General features: G+C 40.8%; 1 protein-coding gene across 1 annotated transcript in view; it reads left to right on the plus strand.

Annotated features, from left to right (window-relative positions):
* The window catches only part of fer1l4 (fer-1 like family member 4), a 31,486-nt gene that overhangs the window by 15,911 nt on the left and 4,108 nt on the right, over positions 1 to 11,467 (plus strand). The window contains exons 17-40 of the mRNA XM_085407198.1: positions 145 to 211; positions 885 to 991; positions 1,231 to 1,339; positions 1,637 to 1,865; positions 2,293 to 2,425; positions 2,517 to 2,617; positions 2,739 to 2,826; positions 2,914 to 3,030; positions 3,142 to 3,294; positions 3,667 to 3,874; positions 4,094 to 4,218; positions 4,555 to 4,689; positions 5,891 to 6,064; positions 6,340 to 6,450; positions 6,556 to 6,717; positions 6,856 to 7,027; positions 7,176 to 7,288; positions 7,414 to 7,530; positions 7,822 to 7,861; positions 8,152 to 8,252; positions 9,763 to 9,897; positions 9,970 to 10,089; positions 10,228 to 10,355; positions 10,732 to 10,902. Coding sequence (XP_085263324.1) covers positions 145 to 211; positions 885 to 991; positions 1,231 to 1,339; positions 1,637 to 1,865; positions 2,293 to 2,425; positions 2,517 to 2,617; positions 2,739 to 2,826; positions 2,914 to 3,030; positions 3,142 to 3,294; positions 3,667 to 3,874; positions 4,094 to 4,218; positions 4,555 to 4,689; positions 5,891 to 6,064; positions 6,340 to 6,450; positions 6,556 to 6,717; positions 6,856 to 7,027; positions 7,176 to 7,288; positions 7,414 to 7,530; positions 7,822 to 7,861; positions 8,152 to 8,252; positions 9,763 to 9,897; positions 9,970 to 10,089; positions 10,228 to 10,355; positions 10,732 to 10,902 — 3,116 coding nt within the window. The remainder of the gene's footprint in view (positions 1 to 144; positions 212 to 884; positions 992 to 1,230; positions 1,340 to 1,636; positions 1,866 to 2,292; positions 2,426 to 2,516; positions 2,618 to 2,738; positions 2,827 to 2,913; positions 3,031 to 3,141; positions 3,295 to 3,666; positions 3,875 to 4,093; positions 4,219 to 4,554; positions 4,690 to 5,890; positions 6,065 to 6,339; positions 6,451 to 6,555; positions 6,718 to 6,855; positions 7,028 to 7,175; positions 7,289 to 7,413; positions 7,531 to 7,821; positions 7,862 to 8,151; positions 8,253 to 9,762; positions 9,898 to 9,969; positions 10,090 to 10,227; positions 10,356 to 10,731; positions 10,903 to 11,467) is intronic.

Consider the following 11,467-nt stretch of genomic DNA (forward strand, 5'->3'; position numbering starts at 1 on the left):
CTATACGATGTTTCGCTCTAATCAGGATTTTGGATCTCAACAACAACATCATGTAATACAATGTTATTTAATTTTATTGCTGGCCTGATTTCTGCATTAATGACGTTACTAATTCATTTCTGAATCTATATTTTGCCCTTAAAGATGAAAGGAGCCCTGAGTAAGCTGGGATCGAGGAAGAAAAGGAGCAGTAAAAAAGATAAGAAGGAAGGTCAGTCTGCTGAAACTGAGAGAAAATAAACTAAAGTAATGTCTAAGCTGCCAAAGTGCATTTTTTTCAAGAAAAATTAGATCACTGGAGATGAAGGGACCTTTTCCAGTCAGTTTCAGCTCTGTGCTTTTGTGCTTGGACTCACTTTGTATGAGTCTTGATGCAGACCCCTAGTTCCTCCTCTGACTGATTCACCTTCCAGCGTCTTGTTACCGATTGGCTCACCCATCTCATAACCAAAAGATCTGGACAGCAGGTGATTGGGACAGCAAAGCTGTGCACCTGACATGACCATAGAAGGGTTATTTACTTTCTTTGACATCATACAGATTCAACAGTTGAAAAAAAGTGCATTTAGCACAGTCTGAAGCCTGAGAAAAAAAACCAGGACTTTATGACCTCCCCCAGTGGCAACTTAATGAGTTTGAAGTAAGAGGAAGTGAATTCAGTTGTGGTGAACGAGAAGAAATTTTGGGGGCAAAACTGTTTCACTGATATTCTCAGACTTCTTTGAAAGCTGAGCTGAAACAAAATGTTTTATCTTTTAACACAATATGTTTTCCTTTATTTACTCTGGATAATCGAAGCCAATGACAAAAAGTATAGTTAGGATAAAAAAATAGGTTAACTGTACAGAATAAAGGAATCCACTTGTTTTGCTTCCTTCTTGTAGCAGCAGCATCTCAGGCTGCTAGTGGACCTGATGAGTCAGGGGAGGCGAGTGTTGAGGTACCAGAGGCTGCGACTGTGGATGTCGAGGAGATCCACCCTCTCCCAGAGGTGAGTACCAATTATACTGTGATAGCTGAGAATATTTAAAAAAAATATATATATACATATTTTTTATTCTGTTTTCAACACTGAGATCAAATTTGATCTTTTCTCATTGTTTTGTTTCTGCTCTTCCCTTCTCTGCATACGTAGAGAAATGAACGACACACTATACATGATTTTTTTAAATTTCTAAATTGTTGGGAATTTTCTGCTCATCACTTAAGGGAAGTTATTTTCCTCCTCAGGGTCTCCTGGGACAGAAGGAGGAGTTTCTGCTGTTTGCATCTCTGTTTGAAGTCACAATGATGGAACCATCTGTAGGAACCAAACCAATAACCTTTGAACTCTCCATAGGTAAATGTGGTGGTCAGTTTGCAGGATATGGGAACTGCTGGTTTAGTCACTGTGGGTCAACAGTTAGATATTATCTTCACTGATAGTTTATCTGATTATTATTTTCTTAGTAAATTGTTGATATCAGAGATTGAGTCAAATCCTGTAAATTGATAGCTAGACGGACCTTCTGTGGTTGTGAGGAAGAAACCACAGATTGCAGTGGCCGCTCTGGTTTTCGCTGCCTGGGGCTCAAATTTCACATTTTATTTGCAATGGTGAATCCTTGAACTCCAGGTACTGATGTGTTTTTCCCAGGGAATTATGGGAAAGCAGTACAGGTTAGGAAGTCAAAGAAGAAGCAGAGCAAGGAGGATCTGAGAAGGAGCAGGGAAGAGCTGAGGAGCAGCAGAGAGGATCTGAGCGAGGAGACTCGGAATCTGCTGGATTCAGAGGACGAGCTGGACCGAGAGGAGGTTCAAAGTCCTGAACCTGAGAACAGATCTGTGTCTGCTGCCATGAGGCCCCAACCCACCGAGTACAGCAGGTAACCTCTGCCCCCTTTAGATTACTAGGACACGGTTCATCACAATTTTCTAACCTTAACTCAAGATAACTTAAGAACATCAAAAATGATTTCTGTTTGGAAAAAGTCTTCCCATCGTTTGTCCATCCCTGGGCAGAAGCTCTGCATTAGACAACTTTCTGCAGAAATAAATTAATCACATTGTGATGACACTTCTGATAAATATTGTAGAGTTCATTCTTCAAATACTATAACCCATGCAGCCCATTAACTGAATTAACCAATGAACAGTGTTGATAGAAGATGCATGTGACCTATGTAATTCTCTGTCATCTCACGTCTTCAAATGATAACCCCGTGTCTTTTCCAATACTTCGATTGCCTGTTTAAGGAGATTTTTTTATATGTGACCCTAACATGACTTTCATTATGTCTTTTGGCCTCTAAGGTCTTTCCAGTGTCTCCAACTTCATCCCCCATTAGTGAAATCGAAGCCTTGTTTGTTTGTCTGGAGTCAGTTTGAAGACCACAGCTTTCGTCTCTATCAGGCTAACTGGCTGAGCAAGATGGCAGACAGGCTGGTGAGACTCGATGGATTTCCAATTTCAAAAATGAAATTATATATATTTTAAGTTATGCATACAGCGCCATCCGTGCTCTCTCTACTTTTAGGAGATTGGTCTCGATGAGGTGGAAAAACTTTTGAGGAGGCCGAGGAGTAAAGCGAAGCAGCGACTGGACGAGGTGCTGCTGGAGCTCGTGGTCTCCTGCAAGTCAGTGTCCTCCTTCTGAAAGCTGTATTAGAAATGATTCAGTTTAGTTTGTTCTGACCTAACTTTATTTGTCTTTTGGTCTTTTCACTTTTCTAATGTTCTCCCTTCTTTCTCTCTGCAGACAGTTCAGTGCTTTCTCTGAAAAGAGATCTCAGTCGCGTCCCAACAACCTCGATAAATGCAGAAGGAACTTCATCAAGAAGAATTTGGTGAGTCTGTTCTCATGTCCTTCCTTTACCCATCACCATCTACCTGCCTGTTTCTCTCTGCCTGATTGAATGTCTTACTTTGTCCAGATCCTGCTGGCCAGGCAAGCAGTCAGGGCCAGGCGAAGGATTACAAGACGGACTGCCAAACAGCGGCTAATGGAGAGCAAGAGATTCCTCAAGAAGCTCCGCCTACTGGCTGTAGAGGTCAGAGTTCAAAGAGTGTGACTGATAGTCACCAAAAAGATGTTAGAAAATCGCTTTATGTACAATATGTTGCAAGTCTGACATCTACTGCCCACGCTGTGCTCTCTTCAGCCCCAGAGTACCATCCCAGATGCTTTCATATGGCTACTGAGTGGAAACAAGCGACTAGCTTACGTCAGGATCCCGGCCTACTCCATCCTGTTTTCATTGGTGGAGGAGCAGAGGGGGCGGGACTGTGGCAAAGTCAGCACTCTTTACATGAAGGTAACCATTCCGTCTCTAGTCATCAGTGAAACCCATGATAATTTGCTTTAGTTAAATCCAGCACTGGTAATACCATTAGGGGCAGTTTGTTTTGAAATAAATTCATAAATCAATGAAACCACACAAATCTGTCAAAACTTATAATATTAACAATATAGGTGCGATAAAAAATAATATAGCAATGATAACATGACAGTAATAATTATGACAAGTCAAAGAACTTTTGTAGAGGTCCATTCTCACAACGGATGAATAAAGTTTGTTTTTACAACAGTGATCTGATAACAACACAGATAATTCATCTCCTCTCATGGTCACGCTCTAAAAACTGATGTTTCCCATTTCATCCCATTTATCTGTCTGTCCTTTTAGTCTCCGGGAGGTCCAGCAAGTGAGATCTTTGTGAAACTTGAGGTCTACCTGTGGCTTGGTCTTACCAAGTACAGCAAAGAGGTCATCAGTTGCCTGCCTGAGGACTTTGTGCCAGTTTATGCGGAGGACATAGGAGAGGGGGAGGAGCAGAGGGGGCTTGTTGATACGGGTGGAAGGAGGAAGCTTCCTCTCGGACTGTCCTGCCAAGGTGAGTCAGCTGAAACGTCTGTGTGTTGGTGGAAGCTTAGCATCGAGGTGAAAAAAATAATCTTATTAGAGAACTAGAGTTTGCAAACATTTAAAGTTCCCTGCAATAAATTGATAAATTTGTACTTCTACATAAAAGCCTTGTAGTTTCTTTTATTTTGACTTGTTGATCGTACAGTTTCAGCTGTTTGTTCATGTTGGTTTTGTTCTTTCTCCACAGACCGCAGGTACTACCAGCTACGATGTCACCTGTACCAGGGGCGTGGCTTGATGGCTGCAGATGATGATGGCCTGTCAGACCCCTTTGCCAGGGTGGTCTTCACCACTCACTGCCAGGTCACAAGGGTAGGTACAGCAGGTTTAACAGTTGTAAGTGCAATGTTTCAAACGTTCCACATTTGAAACATTGAATCGGCAAAATAAAGTAATCATTGAGGCTAAAATGAGCTAAAGTGAGAATTAAGATAAGATAAGATAAGATAAGATAACCTTTATTAGTCCCACACGTGGGAAATTTGTGGGAAATTAAGGGTGACAAAAAATGATAATCATTATTGGGTCTCTCTTTACATTTACCTGCCACTAAAGTCATCTGTTGGTCTGTTTCTTTTTTAACATACTATCATGGGATCTTTTATCAGAGCTCGTAAACTTTGCACCTACTGTTTTTGATATGTACAGATGTTGCCAGACACACTCTCTCCTGCCTGGTGTGAGTGCTTGGTGTTCGACAGAGTTCTGCTAGAGGGAACGAGAGAGGATCTCCAACAGGATCCGCCCCTCATCATCATCAACATCTACGACTATGATGCTGTGGTAATGTTATTTTTTTCGTTGTTATATTATTATAAAATGTTATTATAAAATAATGCGCTTCATTTTTTTAAAATAGAAAATATTATCTCACACTTAGTGAGAACTTTAGTTTATAAGTTTATAACGGATTCATATACTAATTTCCAGCTCCACATATATATACTTGGACTGTACTAAAGTAGCTTTGCATGATAAACAGTTCAAAATAAGTGTTATTTCTCTTATATTTCACCTTGTTGGAGCCCCCCAGCTCATCTGCTGTCTGACACAAATCTTCCCTCTCACTTAAAGCCACTTTTATACTGCTTGTCTGCTTGTCTCATAAACAGAAGAGTGATAGCTTTTGTCCAAGAGTAGACAAAACTGTTTGACATTAGGCACTTATAGTAGTTTAGCTCACAGGGATTAAGTTCTAAACACTTTGGTTGTCTGTAACTGGAACATCCAACACTGTGTCAGTATTTAAAATAAGGACAGACATAGCAGGTATCCTTTAGCAATCTAGTAGGTGAGAGCTAAATGTGTTTCTGCAGTTGTAATCAGAACTGAACAGCTTTCATAAGTGTTTTTTTAATGAATGGAATCAACAGATTTTCCCTATTTAGACTCTTAGTGGCTCACTGTCATTTTTGCACAGTGAATACCATTTGATTTATCCAGAGGAAGACGGTGGAAGAGGACCTGTTAGGGTGGAGGTATACACTGCAGAAGAAACGTGAAAGACAGTAGAAGCGAGACAGAATATATGTGGAAAGGTGAAGATGGAATGAGTAAAGGTAGTGAAGATGAATGGCTTTAAAAGGAGTCAATGATCCAAAACAATGAAGAGAGCGCAAGCAGGGTGGAGTGGGTCGAGTAAGCGTCAGGGGTGATTTGTCACACAAGGACAGCAGCAAGAGTGAAAGGAAAGGTTTACAAGGTGGTAGTGAGAACCGTGCTATCATGTTGGAAATGATAGCACCGGCTGGTAGAGAGAGGAAGACGCTACAGATAGGGTGAGATTGAGGAAGATGTTCTGCTATGTCAACCTCATATGGGAGCAGATTTTTTTAATGAAATGTTTTAGTATTTGCCACATCGTCGACTTATTATTAAGTGATGTCATAATAGCTATTGTGTGTGTGTGTGTGTGTGTGTGTGTGTGTGTGTGTGTGTGTGTGTGTGTGTGTGTGTGTGTGTGTGTGTGTGTGTGTGCGCGCAGGGTGGTCCGAAGCCTCTGGGTCGAGCTTTTGCTGAGCCTGAGTTTAAAACCGTGGAGCAGTTGTATGAAAAGCCCCGCCTCCGTTTCTTTGATGTTAACATGGGGAGGGTCTCCGCTGGAGAGCTGCTGGCTGCCTTTGAACTCATCGAGTTGGACTACTCTGGGTTTGGAGAGGTAACGACTGTCAGCCAGTCACAATCTTAAAAAAAGTTCATATTTAAAGTGAGGAATCTGGAGTAACAGTCTTTTTTGTTTCTAATCTGATAGAAGATCTGATGACAAATCTCAATGAATTTGGTTAATAAAATTAAAGAGGAAAAAAGAAAACATGGTCGCAGCAACTAAGTTTCGTTTTCTTTTAAATCAGAAACGTCCTTTTACATAGAGACACAGGTGGTGTGTCTGAACTGATCAAACATAGTGAATACCAAAAACATTTCCCCCTGCAGCCCACTCTCCCCAGCCACGTGGACCCGCAGGAACTGAACTACGATGAAGAGCACAATTTTTACCTGATCCCTGAAGGAGTGCGACCTGTGCTGAAGACTTTCAGGATTGAGGTCAGGCACACATGGACACACAAAGTTTGTTGATGTGACGCAGATGGATAATGTGGACTTTTGGCTTATAGGGCGAGATCTGTGTCTTTGTTTGTGTGCGTTCAGGTGCTGTTCTGGGGTCTGCGGGACCTGAAGCGAGTGCACCTCTTTGAGGTGGAGCACCCTCAGGTGAAGATCGAGTGTGCAGGACGACAACTGGAGTCTGAGGAGATTGAAAGCTACAAGACTAACCCAAACTTCAAAGAGGTGGTCCACTACATGGATGTGGTGAGTTACTAGTTAAGGATGCTAAAGAGAACAATTCTGGTATAAAGAAAAGCAGAATTGTACAAATTCAGAACAGGTGCAAAAATGTAAAATTTCATTTCCTGTCCTGTTTCCTCTTCCTGCTTGTGGTCTGATTAGGAGCTGCCGGAGGAGTTGTACCTGCATCCTCCTCTCACAGTGTTTGTGGTAGAGCATCGAGCGTTTGGCCACCTTGCTCTGGTCGGGTCCCATGTGGTTCAGAACCTCATGGACTACGGCCCGCGTGAGGTTGCTGGGGAGCCAGAGGAGGAAGAGGAGCCCAAGCCAAAAGGTAAGACCTGCAAAATTAGTCTAATGTTGCTCTCTGAAGCTGTTTGCTGAGAATGCAAGCGAGTAACTCGTACTACTCATTTGTTTCCACAAGGTTTCAATAGACAGTTTTCTCAGCATCCTCCAAAAGTTTTTGTGTGTCTTTTCAGCGAAGAAGAGTTCAATGAAGATGGACCCTCTGATGTCAGTGAGGAGTATGGGACTCAGCAACCTTTCAGTCAAACAGTCCAAGATTCCCATCAACCCCTTAAAGCTGGTTAATGTATGTGTGTTAATCTCCCACTCACTTTGCGCTGGGTGTTAAAAACTAGGAACTAGAAAGGTTCAGACATATTTCAAATCAAATTTCAACCATCCACATTTTAAAAATATTTTTAATGTCTTTAGGCACCCCTGAAAAAAATTAGAAATAAGGAGGAGGAGCTAGAGGAGGAGGTGCCTGAGAAGGAGGAGTTAGACTGGTGGTCGAAATACTACGCCTCACTGGAGGAGCTCGAGAAGCAGGTGAGACACTAATTTACCTGTGTACCTGTTAATTTTCCTCATGGACAAAAAGGTTAAATGTTGATATAAATTTCAAACAGAGCCGTGGATACATGTGAGGCTTCAATAATATAATACCTTAAGAATCAATGAAATTCTGCTTAATTAAGACTTTCAACAAGAGACCTTATGTTTAAATAATTTCTTTCCACCGAACATGTGCAAATATATGTGCTTAAGCTTATGAGAAATAAATAATCTCACTAATTAGGACATTTTTCAGTCGTCCTAATGTTCTGATCCCATCTGCAGGCTGCTGAGATTCTGGAGATGGAGGAACAAGCCGAAACCGGTACAGTTAAACGGCTAAATTTAGTTCAAATAATCTGTATTATTTTATATTATTAAATATCAACAACATATCATCTGATTATTTACAAGGATCGTATGTTTAACAGAAAACACATTCTGACATAAAATCTTCTAAAACATGATTTTATTCTGCAGCATTAGGCGTCCCAATCCAGAAAAAATCCCAACAGTCCAAATGTCTAAATATAAAATGTTGATAGATATATAACAGAGAAAGCACGTGTGTGTGCCCATGTGTGTGTGTTTAATAAAATGTTCTTCTTTGCTCAGAGGGAGTAAATCTAACCATGGCGAACATTGAAGAGGAAGAGGAGGAAGCCGTGCTTGTGGAGGCTGAGCCTCCCAAACGCAAAAAGATTGCAACACTAAAGGTGTGACTTCACAATCGATCCCCAGCCTGAAGCAGCTGATCCATAATCATAATCTTATGGCCACATTACTAAAAGGAGTCTTTAGGATTCTCTCAGAAAAACAATTACAAACTGTTTTGGTCCCACACTGATATGTTAACTGTGAAGTTGTGAACTTGGAGACCTCCATTCACTTGGATTGATCCATCCATCCATCCATCCATCCATTCATTCATTCTCTTCCACTTATCTAGTTCAGGGTTGCAGCGGGCTGGAGCCTATCCGAGCTGTCTTAGGGCAAGGCAACCTGTCCAGGATGTCGCCAGTCTGTCGCAGGACTAACACATATTCAGGCAATTTCATAAAATCAAAAACTCGTCATAAACATCTTTTTTACTTTAACTGTTAATAAGGTGTCTAAACTCAAGCCCACATATTATATTTTGGCTATATTGGGTTTTAGAAAAACACATCTGTGCATTTAAACGCTTACAACAAATACAAAATCCAGAGAACTCACTGTAAGCTTCTAGAAAAATAAAAACACAGGAACATTTGCAAAGCTTTTAGGGTTCCCCAGTTCCCAACCTTTTCAATCAATCAATCAATCAATCAATCAATCAATCAATCAATCAATCAATCAATCAATCAATCAATCAATCAATCCTTTATTTGTCACATGCAAAGTTTGCACCTGAAGTGAAATTTGGGTAGAAATGTTAAATCAGTTGAAAGTACTAGAAGTTGTGAGTCAATCCACATAGACGTCATTGTTAAAATACTGTTAGCATAAAAAATTACATGTTTACAGGCAGTTTAAAAGGATTAGGATTCAACTTTATTGTCATTACACAAGTATAAATAGAGGGTAACAAAATACAGTCAAACAAAAAAACAAAAAAGTATAATAATCTGGCCCTTTAAAATAACTGCAAATACAACAAAAGGATTGCATTATATTAATGCTTAAAGCAATGCATTATTACAGAAAAGGCCCCTTTGAGTGATTCATGCGCAGCTGTAGCTGGCATCGTTCTGCAAGGCTTCACCTCTTCTTCACTGACCACTAAACTCTGGTCTGGATCAAGTTTGTGGTGGTGATGATTGCCTTACAGAGAATTTTTAATGAATTTACCTCACAAGTGATGTGACTTGTTGTGTGATTCAGTCCATCCAAGCAGACTGACCTCAAGTTTTGGTGAGATAAATTTTGCTTTTCTTAGTCTAGCACTAGTTGGAAGATACCCGTCTGTTGTACCTGCAGATTTTATGGGTGCAGCTTACCACAATCATCTGATAACTTGGTACTCCAGCTTTTTAAATTTGGCCCCTTCTGCTTCGTCCCTACCAAAGCAGGATGTGGATGGCTATTTTTCTCAGGTGCACTGTAGCTTCAGTTGTTTTGGGTGCGACTATTTTCTGAGTCGAGTTTTTTCCGCAGCCTTGATGCCAATGAGTAACAACAGAGCAGATTTGGAGCTGGGGTAGACTTTCAGACATTTTTCTCTCTGTGTTGTGTGTGTGTGTTCAGCTGTATGGAGGCGATCTGGAGTCAGAATTCAGTCACTTTCAGGACTGGCTGCGGGTTTTCCCTGTGTATAAAGGTCGAGCAAGCGGTGAGGATGAGGAGGAGGATGAAGAGGCGAGGCTGATGGGAAAATACAAGGTAATGTATACAGAGCTGTCTGTGTATTATTCTGGTAAATAGTGTTTATTATGTACTTCTCTCTCTCCCTAGGGTTCCTTCCTGGTTTATCCGATTGAACCAGAAGACACCGAAGACACCAGCTGTCAGATCATCAAAGGAATCCCCAGAAACTCACCAGTTAAAGTCTTAGTTCGAGTCTACATAGTCAAGGTCCTTCTTGCTTACACAAACAGCTTTGTGCATTCGATAACCAAATTCACATTCTTGCCTGCAGCTGCATTGCACTGGGTTGATATCTGTTTGGACCCAATTGATGTTTATTTCCTGCTGTGTGTTTGGTGCCTGCAGGCCACCAGCCTGGCTCCCACAGACCCAAATGGTAAAGCAGACCCTTACCTCGTGATCCAAGTTGTAGAGCAGAATATGGACACCAAAGATCGATACATCCCCAAACAGCTCAATCCAATATTTGGAGAGTCAGTACCACAGTTATTATGGTTTTATTTTTTATTTTTTGCTTTTTTGTGGAACTGCTTGTTTTATTACTGTTAGTGTTGGTATTGGTTATTCGTTTTACGATAATATGTAACATTGTCTAATTGAACTTGTCTGAAGTTCTTGAATCTTAAAAAAGCCTGAAACTGACATCCCATAATCATTTGCACCAAAGCCTCCTCAGACCAGTTGTGTTGGAAATTTTAAGTTAACAAAGAATAAAATTGCACAACTTCGAGTTGTTTTTATTCAACTCTAGTTGTTTGATGCGTGTCAGTCTAGCTGTATTTGATTCTTTGTTTACCTGCCTATATGTCTCACTGTCTGTCTGCCTGTCTGACTGACTCTGTATCTCAGGGTATTTGAACTCACAGTGTCTTTCCCACTGGAGACGGAGCTGGTTATCACAGTCATGGACCACGATCTTGTGGGGGCCGATGACCGTATCGGAGAGACACGGATTGACTTGGAGAACCGGTTCTACAGCAGCCACAGAGCCTCCTGCGGTCTGGCTCTTTACTACGACACGTTAGTACCGCAAGTCATTCAAGGCTCTGGACAATGACACTTTAAATTTAATTCTACAATTTGGACACGTAAAAAATTATTTTGCTTCTTACTGTGTATAAACTATATCTTATTGTATCTTACTCATTGTCATTTAAACATAACAATAACTTCAGTACTCAAATGGCCTCCACAGTCCAAATGAGCACCTTTGGCATAAGATGGAACAGACGATTCACATCATGGATGAGCAGCTGACAAATCTGCAGTAACTGAGTGACACTGTCATATCAATATGGGCCAAAATCCCTTAGGAACAATTCCAGTACCTTGTTGAATCTTTGCTATAAAGTATTCACCCTGGAACGCATGTGATTGGTGCTTTGCAACAATCTCACTAATTATAATTTTTTTCAAAGGGTTTAATGAATCAAAAAATATATCTTTTTATTGCAATGTTTTATTTGCTCAGGGTTTAAAGTGTTAATATAATTCTGACAGTAGGGTCAAAACTGGTACAAGCAATGTCTACTTGAAGTGGCTGGTGAGTATATATGCTTTGTCTCTCTGCTGTTTCTCACTCCAG

Source organism: Rhamphochromis longiceps, linkage group LG5, assembly GCF_057381845.1.
Source record: "Rhamphochromis longiceps isolate RC_006_pf linkage group LG5, R_longiceps_female_GT1.1, whole genome shotgun sequence".
Taxonomy (NCBI): Eukaryota; Metazoa; Chordata; class Actinopteri; order Cichliformes; family Cichlidae; genus Rhamphochromis; species Rhamphochromis longiceps.